Source organism: Neopelma chrysocephalum, unplaced genomic scaffold (assembly GCF_003984885.1).
Source record: "Neopelma chrysocephalum unplaced genomic scaffold, ASM398488v2 Primary Assembly neopelma1_138, whole genome shotgun sequence".
NCBI classification, from domain to species: Eukaryota; Metazoa; Chordata; class Aves; order Passeriformes; family Pipridae; genus Neopelma; species Neopelma chrysocephalum.
In genome coordinates, this window is record NW_020897800.1 from 175,626 (window position 1) to 188,519 (window position 12,894).

The 12,894-nt window shown below is 48.7% G+C and overlaps 1 protein-coding gene across 1 annotated transcript; it reads right to left on the minus strand.

Annotated features, from left to right (window-relative positions):
- Positions 1-14: 14 nt before the first annotated feature.
- HYOU1 (hypoxia up-regulated 1) lies at positions 15-12,894 on the minus strand. Its single transcript, XM_027699621.1, has 24 exons — positions 12,780-12,894; positions 12,547-12,640; positions 11,615-11,693; positions 11,221-11,375; positions 11,049-11,125; positions 9,964-10,145; positions 9,269-9,384; positions 8,817-9,000; positions 8,276-8,410; positions 7,309-7,391; positions 7,077-7,209; positions 6,564-6,751; positions 6,161-6,299; positions 5,988-6,048; positions 5,615-5,697; positions 5,277-5,465; positions 4,920-5,119; positions 4,670-4,757; positions 3,999-4,121; positions 3,569-3,702; positions 3,159-3,243; positions 2,459-2,711; positions 1,546-1,629; positions 15-1,036 (listed from the first exon to the last, which is right to left on the minus strand). Exons 1-24 carry the CDS (start codon positions 12,844-12,846, stop codon positions 978-980), a joined length of 2,991 nt encoding a protein of 996 aa, XP_027555422.1. The 5' UTR covers positions 12,847-12,894; the 3' UTR covers positions 15-977.

The window sequence follows — 12,894 nt, forward strand, 5'->3', positions numbered from 1 at the left end:
CGCTCGGCAGAGCCTCTCAGGAACTGTAGTTTTTATTTTTGGTTGAAGAGGCCCAAACGGAGAACAACGTCAGATGCACATTCGCGGCCGTCGGACCCCATTTGTCTGTGTGGCAGCAGCAGCGACGGTCCGAGGGGGGCAGGAGGCCACGGCCAGGACAGGGAGGGTCACGATGAAGCTGGTCTGAGTGCACAAGATGCCAAGGAAGGAGGGCAGTTGCCATTACATTTTCCAGGTTTGGTTTTGCCTACCCTTTGGTCCGTATCGCCATCCCTGTGACTACAGGGTGTGCCAACACAGCCCTTCTTTCCCTCTCCTCAGCATTCAGTGTTGCCTTTTCTGAACTTCTTAAACTATAAACAGAATCTTTTTGTCAAGTCTCATGTCATAGTTTTTGGACTCTATTACAGAGCACAGACAGATGGTTTTAACAAACAGCCTCTGGAAAACAGACACAGCCGTATCTCAAAGCACGGATCATCTGCCTCCCCAGTTCTGTTCAGCCTTCCCATGAATCCAAACAATAATACACTTCCCACCAGCTGAAATCGCATACTTGCTGTAAGTCAGAGCCTCATATGCAAAGACAAGAGCACCTCAGCTCTATATCCTCCTGCGAATCATCTTCACCAGAGGAGGGCAGAGTTTATGTTCCAAGTTACTTCCTAAAGCTTAAGTTGTTTCTTTGCTGCTTTCTCCCCACAGAAAAGTCACTTTGGTGACTTCTGTACTGAAACAGAGATAATTCTTGGTGGGCACTCTGCCACACATAAGAAAAGAAAAATAAAAACCAATTCACTAAGTTAGTAGCGGCAAAATCCCCAGAAAGAACAAAAAAATAAATTTACATCTCTATCCCATTGTGTTGTCAGACTCTTGTTGTGTTCCATTTACATCATGACTAACCAGGTCCATGAGAAAAACAAGAAAGTAACAATGAAATAAATAGATGCTGACATTCGTGAGATTTCAGGGTGTTACAACTCATCATTTTTCCTGCTTTCTCCTCTAGCTTCTGTCTTCTCATTTTTGGACCCTGTGTAAGGAAGCAAACTCAGTTACACACTGCAGTGGGTTTCACAGCATGCAAAGCAGTGCCAAGAGTCCCTGACATTCACCAAGTTTTCCAATAAACTCTCAGTCCCTGGTACAGAGGTCAGGGATGCTTTGGGGACTGACACTCGTGACCTGCACCCATTAACAGGCTGCCCTGGGGACGGGAGCGGCAGAACCGGACCGTGCCTGCATGGCAGCTCTCGAGCAGAGCCAGTCCTACAGCCACAGGACTGGCTGCAAACTGCAGGGGCAGGGGCACAGAGCAGCTGCTGAGGCAGCTGTGCGTTACAACTTCATTCTGAACAACAAAAATGCAGGAAGAGCAAAGAACCAGAATCTGTCTTCCTGTTTGCAGAATTAACAATCTATCTGCAGTCAGGGGTTCTACCCTTGTACTACCTCCTGCAGCTAAAAATCTGCACAGCAGCCCACAGACAGCTTGCACTTGCAGCTCCCAAGTTACAGATCGTTAGTCAAACATTTACCCACCAGAGTCTGATCCAGGCTCAGCATCTATTGCTGCTTTCTCAGCTGTAGGAGGTTCCTTGGCTGGACCAATATCCTCCAGTTTGTCTACATTTAAAGCAGAAAGAAATAAAAGTCAAGGGAGAAAACACAGGAGACAAGGTGCAGGGAGATTAGGTGAGTAGAAGCAAGGTTAAACCAGCCATCTGTGGTGCCTCAGCAGGACTGTAATAGTTCACTCTCACAGCGGATTGCTCTGTAACACTCAGAGAAGCATCACAAAACTGCTCCTTATTCCCCGCTGCCTCTGAGTGCCAGGCTTTACATCCTTGGAAGCTCTGAAGACTGACTGGTTGCACAGGCAAGTGACCTTTGGAACTGTGACTATAAGCAGGATCCCTCGCTCAGGTCAGAGGAACGAGCAGGAACTCTGCTGACAAACAGCACTCCAGATTTAAAAGGACCAGGGGACTCAGGCCCTTGGATTTTAGAAAGTTCAAAAACTGCAAGTCCTAGTGTCCCAAGATATTTTTTTTTCCGGGCTCTATCTAGGTCACAAATCTTTCTCATCAACAGCTCATTCTATTCCTTGATCTAGCACCAGACCTTGAGTATTTCCCTCTGCACACCAGAGTGCAGTCAATGGCTTATCTTTCCTAGAAGGCAACCAGCGAGACAGATGCTAACCATCGTGGGAATATATATATACTTTCTGTTTCCTCACAAAAAAAACCAAATGGTGGGGGGAAAAGGATGCTGCCATATGGAGATTTTCCCAGCTGTCTTTGTAAACTAAGAGGAAGGTAAATTAATTCCACAGTTAACTACTGTCCTCCCTTCTTTAGCTCCTTTTCATTCAAGGCAGAGAGACGCAAGTGTGTTACATGTGGTAATTATATACTAAAAGTTATATACACACTCCCCACCTGCTCCTTACCTTCTTGTTTCCCCTCCGTGGGAGGGATAGTGTTCTCAGTCTCAGGGGCTGCTGTAGCATTCTTGGCTGAATCGGTTTTTGTGGCGTTTTTCTCCCTTTTGGGTTTGGGTTTTGCAAACTTGGCCTTATTCAGGAGATACTGCACTTCCCTGTCAAGGGCTGCTATCTTGAGCTCTATATCTTTGGACAGCAGCACAGGTTTCTCAGTAGGAGAGAGCTTGTTCTGTTCAGCCAGCGTCTCATTTTTCCAGATCTGTGGGACGTGAGGGAAGAGGTGCTTTTGGAATGCATCTGGGTTACAGGAACTGCTGTATATCACAGTATCTCAAAGTCACTGTCCCTAGTGTTTCTGTCTTACTCAGGACAGCTCTGCTCCCCGCTGCACAACCTCTTACTTACTCAGACACAGGACAAAGAGAAACAAAACCCAGCTGCTGCCTTTAAAAACCACAGTCAGATCACTGGGCTCTACCACCACCCCGGAGACAACTCCAAATCCAACACAGGAACCACTATACCCCCCGGACATGCTGGTGTCAGGCTGGGCATTAGGAAACACTCAAACACACAAAAGGTTTGCTGGTGGCACAAAAACAAAATATGCACACTCTACTCCATGACCTTCAGTGAAAGGACAGGGAGGAAACACAACCCAAGCTGCCACCCCACCCTCCCCCAGCATCACTCCATCCTTTAGTACCGTTGTTTCATTGATGGCTTTTTCCAGTGTACTCAGTTCCACTTCTGTGAATATCTGGTCAGACTCTGGAATCATTCGGGCTCCCCTGTAGACAAGAAGAAAGCTTATTTTTGCTAAGCCAAGCAGACTGCACCTTGGCAACTCTGTAGTTACAGCTCAAGTAATACAATAACAAAATAACCACCATGGGGTGCAAGCAGCACTGGAACCTTCCTGCCCCCCCAGTTTGGACAGAGCTCACGTGTGCCTGTTCAAGGGTCCTACAGACTTGGGCATAGGGAGCAGAGCTCTGCTCGTCTTCTCTCAGGAAGTGCCAGTGACTTTCAGACCACATTCACTCTGGTCTCGTTCTGCTGGCAGCTCTTACATGACCAGCTGCATGACATTCCCTCCCAACAGCCTGCTCTTACTTGAGAAAGATGGTGGAGTGGTTGAGCAGACTTTCTAGGGCAGCCAGACGTTCTGGCCACTTTCTCCTTTCCTCGACACGGAAGAAGAGGTTCCTACAAAGCTTTTTCAGCTCTGAAAGCTTGTCTTTCAGCTCCTGCAAATGGGGGAGAGGAGAAAGGAGACACTTAGTTTGACCATTGTCTAACATTGTTAACCTCAGAAGTTAAAACTGCATTTATTGTTCACTCTATCAAATACACCATTTTAGGGCAGTAAAAAGAGCCACACGACAAAGCTTTAAGTGGAATCAACTTCGTATTTTGTTCTGTGCATAATGCACTTAGGAAGCAAGAAACTCTCAAGAACGAGATTACAAAGGCTCTGTCAGCCTGTGTGATCATTTCCATGTCAGTGAGAGCAGACTGGTATCCTGACTGCACACAGCAATACCTTCGTTGCAGCTGCATAGCCCTCCTCCTCCATCCAACTGGAAGCCTCATTAAGCTTTTTGGAAATTTCTTCTCTCTGCTCCTCTGTTGAGACAAACTGATACTCCTCTTGGTAAAGCTTGTCCTGAAAAGACCAGAGCAAACACTCCTGTCAAACACCACTGAGCCTGGAAGCATAAAACAAACAGAGCACTCACAACTGGGCTGGGGTGCTGCCTGCACCCTCCCACAGCCAGGAGCATGATGAGAACACACCAGGTATAGACACATGCACAGCCCAGGTAAATGATGGTGATGCTGCAATAGCCATAACTTCACATGCACTCAACACTAGTTGCTTCTTTTGCACAACAGTTCCTGAGAAGCTGTAGCTTCTTTAAAGCCTGGGGGCAATTGTTCCAAAGCACACAAGTAAGTGCATATAAGGGATACTGGAAACCCCAAATACAATGTGTTACACACACTGAAGGGAAGGTTCATTTTGTACTGAGGAAACATGGGCCTGAGAAGCCTAACAGCATCAAAAAAAGTGACTGAAAGATGAAAGCTAGGCTCTTCAAATCAGCTTCCCCCAGCTCAAACAACATTCCTGCACTCAGAGGAGCCACAAACTGTGCAAGACACTTCTACTTGCTCTCCCAGAATTCTCATTTCTTTATATCCCTCTCTTACCTGGGTCTCAAAGATGAATGACTCCAAGCTGTTGGCCGATTTTTCCCTTTCCTGTTTCTCTAGATCTCTGATCGTCAAGTCTTGGAGTCTAACAGGCAAAGAGAAGAGAAATCAAAGGTAGGAAGAGCCTTTGCATGAGCAGCACATCACACACCAGCTCCTGAGCAGTGCTATATGAGCCATCACCATTCCAAAGCAATCCACTACCTTCATCTAGAGCTCTAACCTGGCAGAGCCATTTCAAACCTACTTTTTCATTGAGCTCTTCAGTTCATCTTCGACCAGGTCAGGCACATCGTTTACATCCACCTCCATGGTGACCTCATGGACAAGCTTCTGCTTCTTGGGTGCTTTGATCTTCTTCTCTTCCTCTGTTTTGGCAGCTGTGCTGTCACCAGAACTTTTGGACAGTTCTTCCTCTTTTGCAGTTTCTCTGTTTTCTTTAGGATCCTGTAACACACAGTATGTTCTCAGGCAAGGAAGAGATTTTCAGACTCTGCCAATTTTTTTCCAAGGCAGGGCACTAACAGAGAAGGGAGAATTTCACTGAGGAAATGCCATTTCTCAGGTATGGAAATTAGTCTAATTCCTTCAATCTGATGCTTACCTGAGGCTCTAATTTCTCGCCTTCTTCCTTTTTCTGTGACTCTGCTTTCGGAGAGGCAGTTTCTGCCTGGCCTGGAGACTGCTGTTTCTCTTCTCCCTGCTCTTCACCAGCATCTTCAGTACTGCTTTTCTGGTCTTGTTTCTCACCCTGCTCTTCTTTACCTGTTTCTGCTAGGCTCTCTTCCTCTTCCTGGTGATCACAGGCAAGTAAAGGGGAAAGCAAACCAGCGTTTTAAATGTAGAAATTCCATGCAAATGTTTCACCGAAGAGGTAATTCTACATAATTGCCACAAAAGACACAGGGGCTCCCTCCTGCTGGCAATCCCCCTGGGGCTCACCTGAACAGAGTCTGTCAGGTTCTCTCCGGTCTCTGGTGTAGGGCCGCCACCCCCAAACAGGCTTGAGATGGTGTTTCCAAGTTCTGTCGATGGGAGACAAAAAATCCAGAATGTTACGTATCCAAAGGAGGAAGAAAGTCTTCTTCAGCTTTCAGTTCTTCCCCTCACAACCACAACGATTGCCAAGGAGCTCCCTTGGCAGCACAGGTGAACTCCACACACTCCAGACTCATCCTTCTCCGACCTCCCTCCATTGTCCTTGCGTGCACAGACTGTGTAACCTCCCACATCCAAAGAAATGCAATGCTTGTAGTTATCTCAGCCACTACAGGTAACAAAACAGTCAGTGTGAATACCAAAGTTCAGCATTTACTTGTCAGTGTTGACTCCTCCTCCAGCTTGTCTTCCACCGAGGTCTCAAACACAGATTCCACCTTGAAAATAGGGAGCTCAGGATTAGTTTTAATCGGGGACCATCCATACCAGAGAAAGGGACAGAACTGGAAAACACATCAGCTGACAATCATCCAAACAGGTGGTGCTTACCCGGTCAAGACTCAGTACTCCACTCTCATCCATGTTGAAGTGAGCTTTGATGCCTTTGGATTCATAATCTGAGTGCTTCTTGAAACTCTCCCCGACTCCCTTTAGCCTCACAGTGGTGAGATTAAGAGAACCAAAAACTCTGATGACACAGAGACAAAAGCAGAAAGAGAACTCAGGATAACAGTGCTTCAGAACAGCTAACCCCTGCTCATGGTCACGCTGGCAGTGATGGGCAACTGCACAAAGCAGGGACTGGTAGGGGTTCAGTTTGCTAAAGCACATGCAGCTCAGAGTATAGATGTGCCAGTGCCAGTCAGACACACAGGCTGCCCGCCAATACATTTCCAGCCAGGCATGTTGCACTGCCACGGAGCTGCCAGCTCAGGTGCTGGGCTCAACTCACCGCAGGTCATCCTGGCTCAGGAATGTCAGATCCCCATAGTTGACGTAGAACTCAAAGTCATCTGTGTAGCGGTTGAAAGTGATCACTTTGCGCTGGGGATAGGGCGCCATGCGCTGGAACAAAATCCGCTTGTTATGCTTTAAACTCCTCGATTTATCATCCTCCTCAACTTCACGAGTAAACTCCACCTGCACAACAAACAGAAAATGACACTCAGCAAATGCCAACTTCTTCTGTGGCATCTACATCAGCAGCATCTGGCTTCTCTGCTTCATGAAAAAGTTGGGGGACAGGAAAATATTCCTCAACTGATGTTTCCATATGTCTGGCTCCTTGGATATTGCACTTCTACAGTACAGAAGACTTTCTTCTGCTTTCTTTATTAGATTGGCAGAAAGACCTCTCAGAGTTTCCTTACTCAAAGGAAACCAACAGGTTCAAACCTGGACTGTTTCTCCCAGCACAGCCCCATTTGCCCAAACCTTGCACAAGAGAAGGAAAGCCAAGGGTTACCTGGATAGGAAACACAGCAGCATCCCGAACAACGAAGGGCTTCACCTTAAAGGCTTTGCTCAGAGCAGCTGCCTGGTAGACTGCACCCATAGCAGCAGCCTCATCAGCATTGATATTCTTGCCCAGCTCTTCTCTACGAAGGGAAAAGCAACAGACATGAGGTTTGCAGCCTCTGCCACAAACAGCAGCTTGCCAATGGGAGGCAGACTAGAAGGGGGCCTCACATACTCACTTGCCCACAGCTTTCAGCAAAACCTCCTGCACTTTGGGGACCCGTGTGGCACCGCCAACTAGAATCACCTGGTCAATTCCATCCTAGGGATTGGAAACAGTCACCTTGTCTTGAGAAAGCAATTTTGGAAAGCTAAGTTCAGGGCTTCCTTACACTCCTTCCCCAGTCACCACGTGCTGATGGGGTGCTCTTAAAGCACCCTGCTGTCCCCATGCAGGCCAGTGCCTGACAGAACTCAGACAGAATGACACAAGCCATGCCAACATGAGGCACCTGGAGTCAGGTCTGTCAAAGAGTGACAATGAGATCATGGCTTCAAGCCACCTGAAACATGTGGCTTGACTCAAAATTAAACAGACTATAGTTCAATGTCAGAGGAGATAGTGACCCAGGAAGCCAGTTGGACCAGAACAGACAGAAACCTGGACTCTAAGAGGTGACTCAGTGTCTTGCATTGAAGACTAGAGCCCAAAGTTGCTCAACAGCATCCTGGCACCCTGGAAAGTGAGCACTTAACACCGCAGTGAAAACTGCCTCAGGTTTGGTCCAACTGCAGCCCAAAAAGGGGCTCCCTTCAGGAAGTGCACAAAGGAGAAGCACAAACACCAATAATTCTGTTTCCAGGCTCTTTCAGTTAAAACTTCAGGAGGGAGACCAGAACCAGCATCCAAGACAAAAAGAGGAAAGATCAGTATTTCAAACCTCCAACCAAGAGTAAAGTGTTTTAACAGAAAGAAACCCCTCTTCCAAGTCCTTCATTTCCGGTGGAATGTGCAGGGAGCCACAACACACTCCTGCTTGACACTGCAGCAGGTAAATGCTCTGCAGCACCAACACCACTATCACAATAGCAGGCATCTACCTCCCAGCAGTGCTGATGACACAACCACGGGTGCCTCGATCATGATGTGACAGCAGCTCCACAGACAGAAACTTCAGGCTCGTTAATCCATTCTCATAAACATACCATGTTCATCTCTGCACTGCTCAGAGCCTGTTGCACAGGTCCTGGGACGCGCTTGAACAAGTCAGAGCACAAATCCTCAAATTCTTGCCTTGAGACCTTGGCTTTGAAGTCGATGTCATCCAGTAGTCCCTCAATCTGTCCAGAAAAAACCCAGCCAGAATAAAATTATTTGTGGAGCATTCTCTGAGCAAAATCTTTGCATGACTTGCCCAGTATGCAAAAAGTTCTGGCTTTCTTAACACACCATGGACCTGATTGTGCTCATCTGACCCTCTGCCATTGCTAAAGTGATAAGAGGATGGAACATGGGTGTAATAGCTTCTCTCAGTGAAAGTTTATTTAACAAACTTGATACGAATAACTCTCCTTCAATCCACTTAATCATTGGTGCTACCAAGTGGGCACAAACCGAGAGGCACCACAGGAAAGATGCTCCTCGGCAGACCAGCACTGCAGAGGCACAGTGTTCCCTCACACCAGTCCTCAAGTCACCCCACCCTTAGCCCAAAAAAAAGCAGGAGCCCCAAGCAGCAGGTCAGACCTGTGCCATGTGGTCAGCGTTGGCACTGAGCACAGTTTTCAGGCGGTTGGCCTCCTTCAGCAGCTTGGCCATGGCCCGGGGATTCTTCCGGACATCTTTTGAAGGGTGCTGCTCATTAAAGAGCTTTGCCAAGTAGTCCCGGAGACGAAGCTCCATCTCTAAACCTCCAAGAGTACGGTCAAACCTGAGCAAAAGAATGAAAGGAGATGAAACAACTGAAACCAAACTGAAATACAAACAAACTTCATGTGTTATTTTGCAAATATGCAGAGCAGCAAGTGGTCAAAAGTAGCTCCAGTATTATCAGCTGCGACTGACTGTGAAAGTACAACCAACCACCCAAATTTCTGTGCTGAAACCTCATTGTAAAGTTCTATATGTAGAAAAGACTGTGAAACAAATGGTTTCTTTCCTGAGACCTGTGGGGTTTCTGCAAAATGCGAAATTCTTACCCAATGCCCTGGATCTGCAATTGAGGTTGAGTTCCTGAGTCCTTAGTTTTCACTGTCTGATATGTAACAATAGTACAAATGGTGCTTCCTGCTCCCATGTCGTAAAACATGATATTCTGAAAAGAAAAGCTGGGACAGTGAGGCAGAAACACCTGGATATCCCGCATGAATAAGGAAAGAACCCATGGATTTCAGCATGATACAGGCCATGACTATCCACTCCCTGGACCAGCTTTATCCCGTAAGGGCAAGACTCAGACCAAACACAGGAGATGTTCAGGGTCACACTTGACAGAAAAGGGCAATAAAACTTTTCTCATCTATTTCATAGCTCAAAAACCAAAGCTTTGCCCTTTAAGTTTCTCCAACCTCAGGAAAATCAAGTACTTCCAAGTCCGTGTTCCAATATCTCAAGTAATCGTTACTGTTATTTCCCCCGGTTCATGGGCAAGGAACAAACACAGGTTTCACAAAACGGGAACTCCCAGCACCTGCTCTCACTCCAGAAGCTCTTAGGCTTCACCACACATGCACACCGGGTTTAACCTCTTTGTCTTGTTGATGAACGTGTGAAAAGAGAGGAGACTGGCTGACCAGCAGAGTCTGCCTTAAGTTCTTTGGATTTTCCCTGCAGCACTTTCTCCCCTGCGTGCAGGCACTTGGCAGGGCTCTCCGCATCTCCCAGCAGCACCTACCTGTGCAGTGGCATTGATGTCTTTCCTCCTAAAGACCCCATAGTTGAGTGCTACAGCCGTGTTGTCGTTGATGAGCTGCAGCACCTTGAGGTCAGCCATGCGGGCAGCGTGCAGAACCGCCCTCCTCTCCGCCTGGTTGAAGTAGGCAGGAACTGTGATCACCACGTCCTTGATAGGCTGCTCTGAAAAAGTTGCACAGAACATGTTTATTGATCAGTCAGCCACATGCAAAGACTTGTGACAGGGTGACAGCAGCAAAGCCAGAGGACCCAAGGTAAAGACTTGTACAGGATGCAATCCTACAGCAGCAGGAGGATGCCTAGGGATGAATCTCTGTGTCCTGCTGAAACCAAGCAGACCTGGAAGATTCTCACAAAGCCACGTGTCTACTGACCTCTTTCACAGGTCAGGATACTCTCAAATGCTTTGGGCTGCCTTCGATTTCAACAAATATTATCTTCATGGAGCCTTACATTACCTCTGGATCATGTTCACTCTACATACAGTAAAAAGTCCTTGGACTGGCTGTAGTGTCACTGACCACATGACACAGCCTCCTAATAATTTACCCAGTTTTCATTACTGTGGTATTTCATTAGCAACACAGCATGAAATACGCACGGCAGCCTCTTCTCTGTTAGCAAGTTTCACAGCAAAGAGCCTTTTTTGCTCTTTATTTGTAGCTCAGCTCCAGCAGCAAAGTCTCCATCCAGAGCAGGCACAGCACAGCCTTCACAGGGCAAATTCCACCCTCCCCTACAGCCACCTTCCCACGTGCCTCCGCTCTGATCACACTGAGAGAGGAAACACTTTTCTCCAGAGACTGTCTGTAAGGCTCCTTCACCACAAGGCTGGGTGGGAACTGGAGTGCCTGCCCACAGAAACAGGAATAAGTTCCCAAACTTGCATTATGTTAGAAACAAATGACAACTGGATAGTCTTGCTTACAGCCCACAGGTGGAGAGACCCAACATTCTGTTTCTAAAAACCCCTGAGTTTCCAAACACCTTTGGTGTCTACTTGAATCCTATAACGCATAAACACACACACACACAGACTGCAAGAAACAGCTAAATCCTTCCAACCTGCAAATTCCTCAGCCAGACCACGTGAATAGTTCAGGACCATCCCCAGCATCTCCTCAGGAGAATACTGTGTTGTTCTACAACAGGAAAGAAAATTATGGCATCAACAGTGAGCTGCAGAAGCCTGGCAGCCAAAGTCCCTCCCGCAAAGAACCCAAAAGCAGCCACTTACGGGGACAGCTTGAAGATAACGGTCTGCCTTGTCTCATCCTTCACCAGTTCATGCTCTGGGAAGCGGGACTGGTACAGTGCCACGTGGGGGTTATCCATTCGCTTCCCCAGCAGATCCTGGAAGTACCGGAATGCCACCTTGGGCGTCCTTATGGACTGCAGAAAAAAAAAGCACATCACCCACCTGCATTCCTTTGGCTACACCAGTCTCAGACCAACCCCTCCCAGGCTATGGGGGCAACAACTCTTGCTATGGGAGTAGGAGCATACAGCCAGTACACAGAGCAAGCAACACATCAAGGAGATGAGCAACACAGAACAACAAAATAAAACTCCCTGGCTCAGACATTCATCACAACCTTGCATACCAGTGTTCTGTGGACGGGAACTCTTACCATCCCCAAAGCGCTATCACCGAAGAGACGCTCGTTCTCCTTCAAAGAAACAGCCACGGGTGTTTTCCTTCGTGACTCCCTGCGGAGAGAGAGAGAGGAATAAACCAGTTGAAACAGGTGAACATTCCACACAGAGTCTCCAGTGAGGAAGGATGTTGTTTCCATTCCAGAAGGACTAAGGGAAGGTGCTCAGATACCTGCTGGGGAGAGGAGGACAAGCCTCTGCTCAGCTGAGGAACTGGCAGAGAAGTCCCCCTGCCACCTTCAGTGCTTTGCTGACACTTGCTTTGTTTTTGTTCTCCTCCACCCACGAGCAAGGCAAGACAGTTCCCTCATTCTAGCTATGACTGCCAAATGTCAGGGAGCTGGGTGAGAAACCTATTTGTTATCTTTAGTCTCCCAGAAAATAAGGATGTTCCCGATCATGTGTCCTCTTCCAACCACAGGTTCTTCACTCAAGGTCTTGGGGATGAGCTGCAGGAGCAGCTGAGTGCAGGGAAAGCTTCACCTGCTTCTTAACAAGTGTGGGCTCTGAACAGCTGCAGCAAAACAAACCTGGCTCTGGGCTGCCTTGTGGGGAACTGAGAATCAAGGGACAAGTGAGAACGTGACCTGTGCCCTTTCGGGTTCACACCAACACGTGTCCGTAACCACGTGGGCTTTCGGCACTCGCTGGAAAGGTGCCCAAAGCACCCCCAAGCCCCCCAGGGTGCCCTGGACGATGCCCCACAGCTGCTCACCGGGGGCAGGAGCGAGTCACAACCATGGGTGGAGGATGGGAGCGTCCCTCCGGCAGCAGAGGAACAGGGATGGATGGCTGAGCTCCAGTCATCCTCACCCCCGGGATCCAGCCCCGGTAGGACAGACCGGAGCCCCCCCGCCCCCCGTACGGCTCCCGCGGCGGAGCTAGGGACGCTGGAACAGCCGCTCACTTGTTCAGCACGATCTCCATGGGTACCCCGGGCTTCACGATGGCGATCTTCATCGACTCGCTGCCCACGTCCACCGACATCACGGCCACTGGCTCTGCAGACAAGCCCTCGGTGAGACCCTGCTCCCGGTGCCGGCGACCGGCAAGGGGTGAGCCCGGTCAGGGCCCTGGGGCGGCACCGAAGCACCGGCCGCTGCTCCCCCGCCGCCTCCCCCCGCGCTGCCCCGCACGTACCTGCGGCGGGCAGGAGGCACAGGAGAAGCAGCAGCCAGGGCAGCGCCCGGCCGGGCATCCGCGCCATGCTCGGCACCGCTCGGCTGGGCTGCACTAGGCCTGGCTCGGTTGGGCT

What these genes read in the sequence shown, in the direction of transcription:
- HYOU1 (XM_027699621.1), bottom strand. Translation starts at nt 12,846, where the DNA reads ATGGCGCGGATGCCCGGCCGGGCGCTGCCCTGGCTGCTGCTTCTCCTG. An exon ending in GTGATAGCGCTTTGGGGATG is followed by an intron (nt 11,376 to 11,614) that starts GTAAGAGTTCCC and finishes TTTTTTCTGCAG; the next exon opens with TCCATAAGGACGCCCAAGGT. An exon ending in CACGGAGGGGAAACAAGAAG is followed by an intron (nt 1,630 to 2,458) that starts GTAAGGAGCAGG and finishes CTTTAAATGTAG; the next exon opens with ACAAACTGGAGGATATTGGT.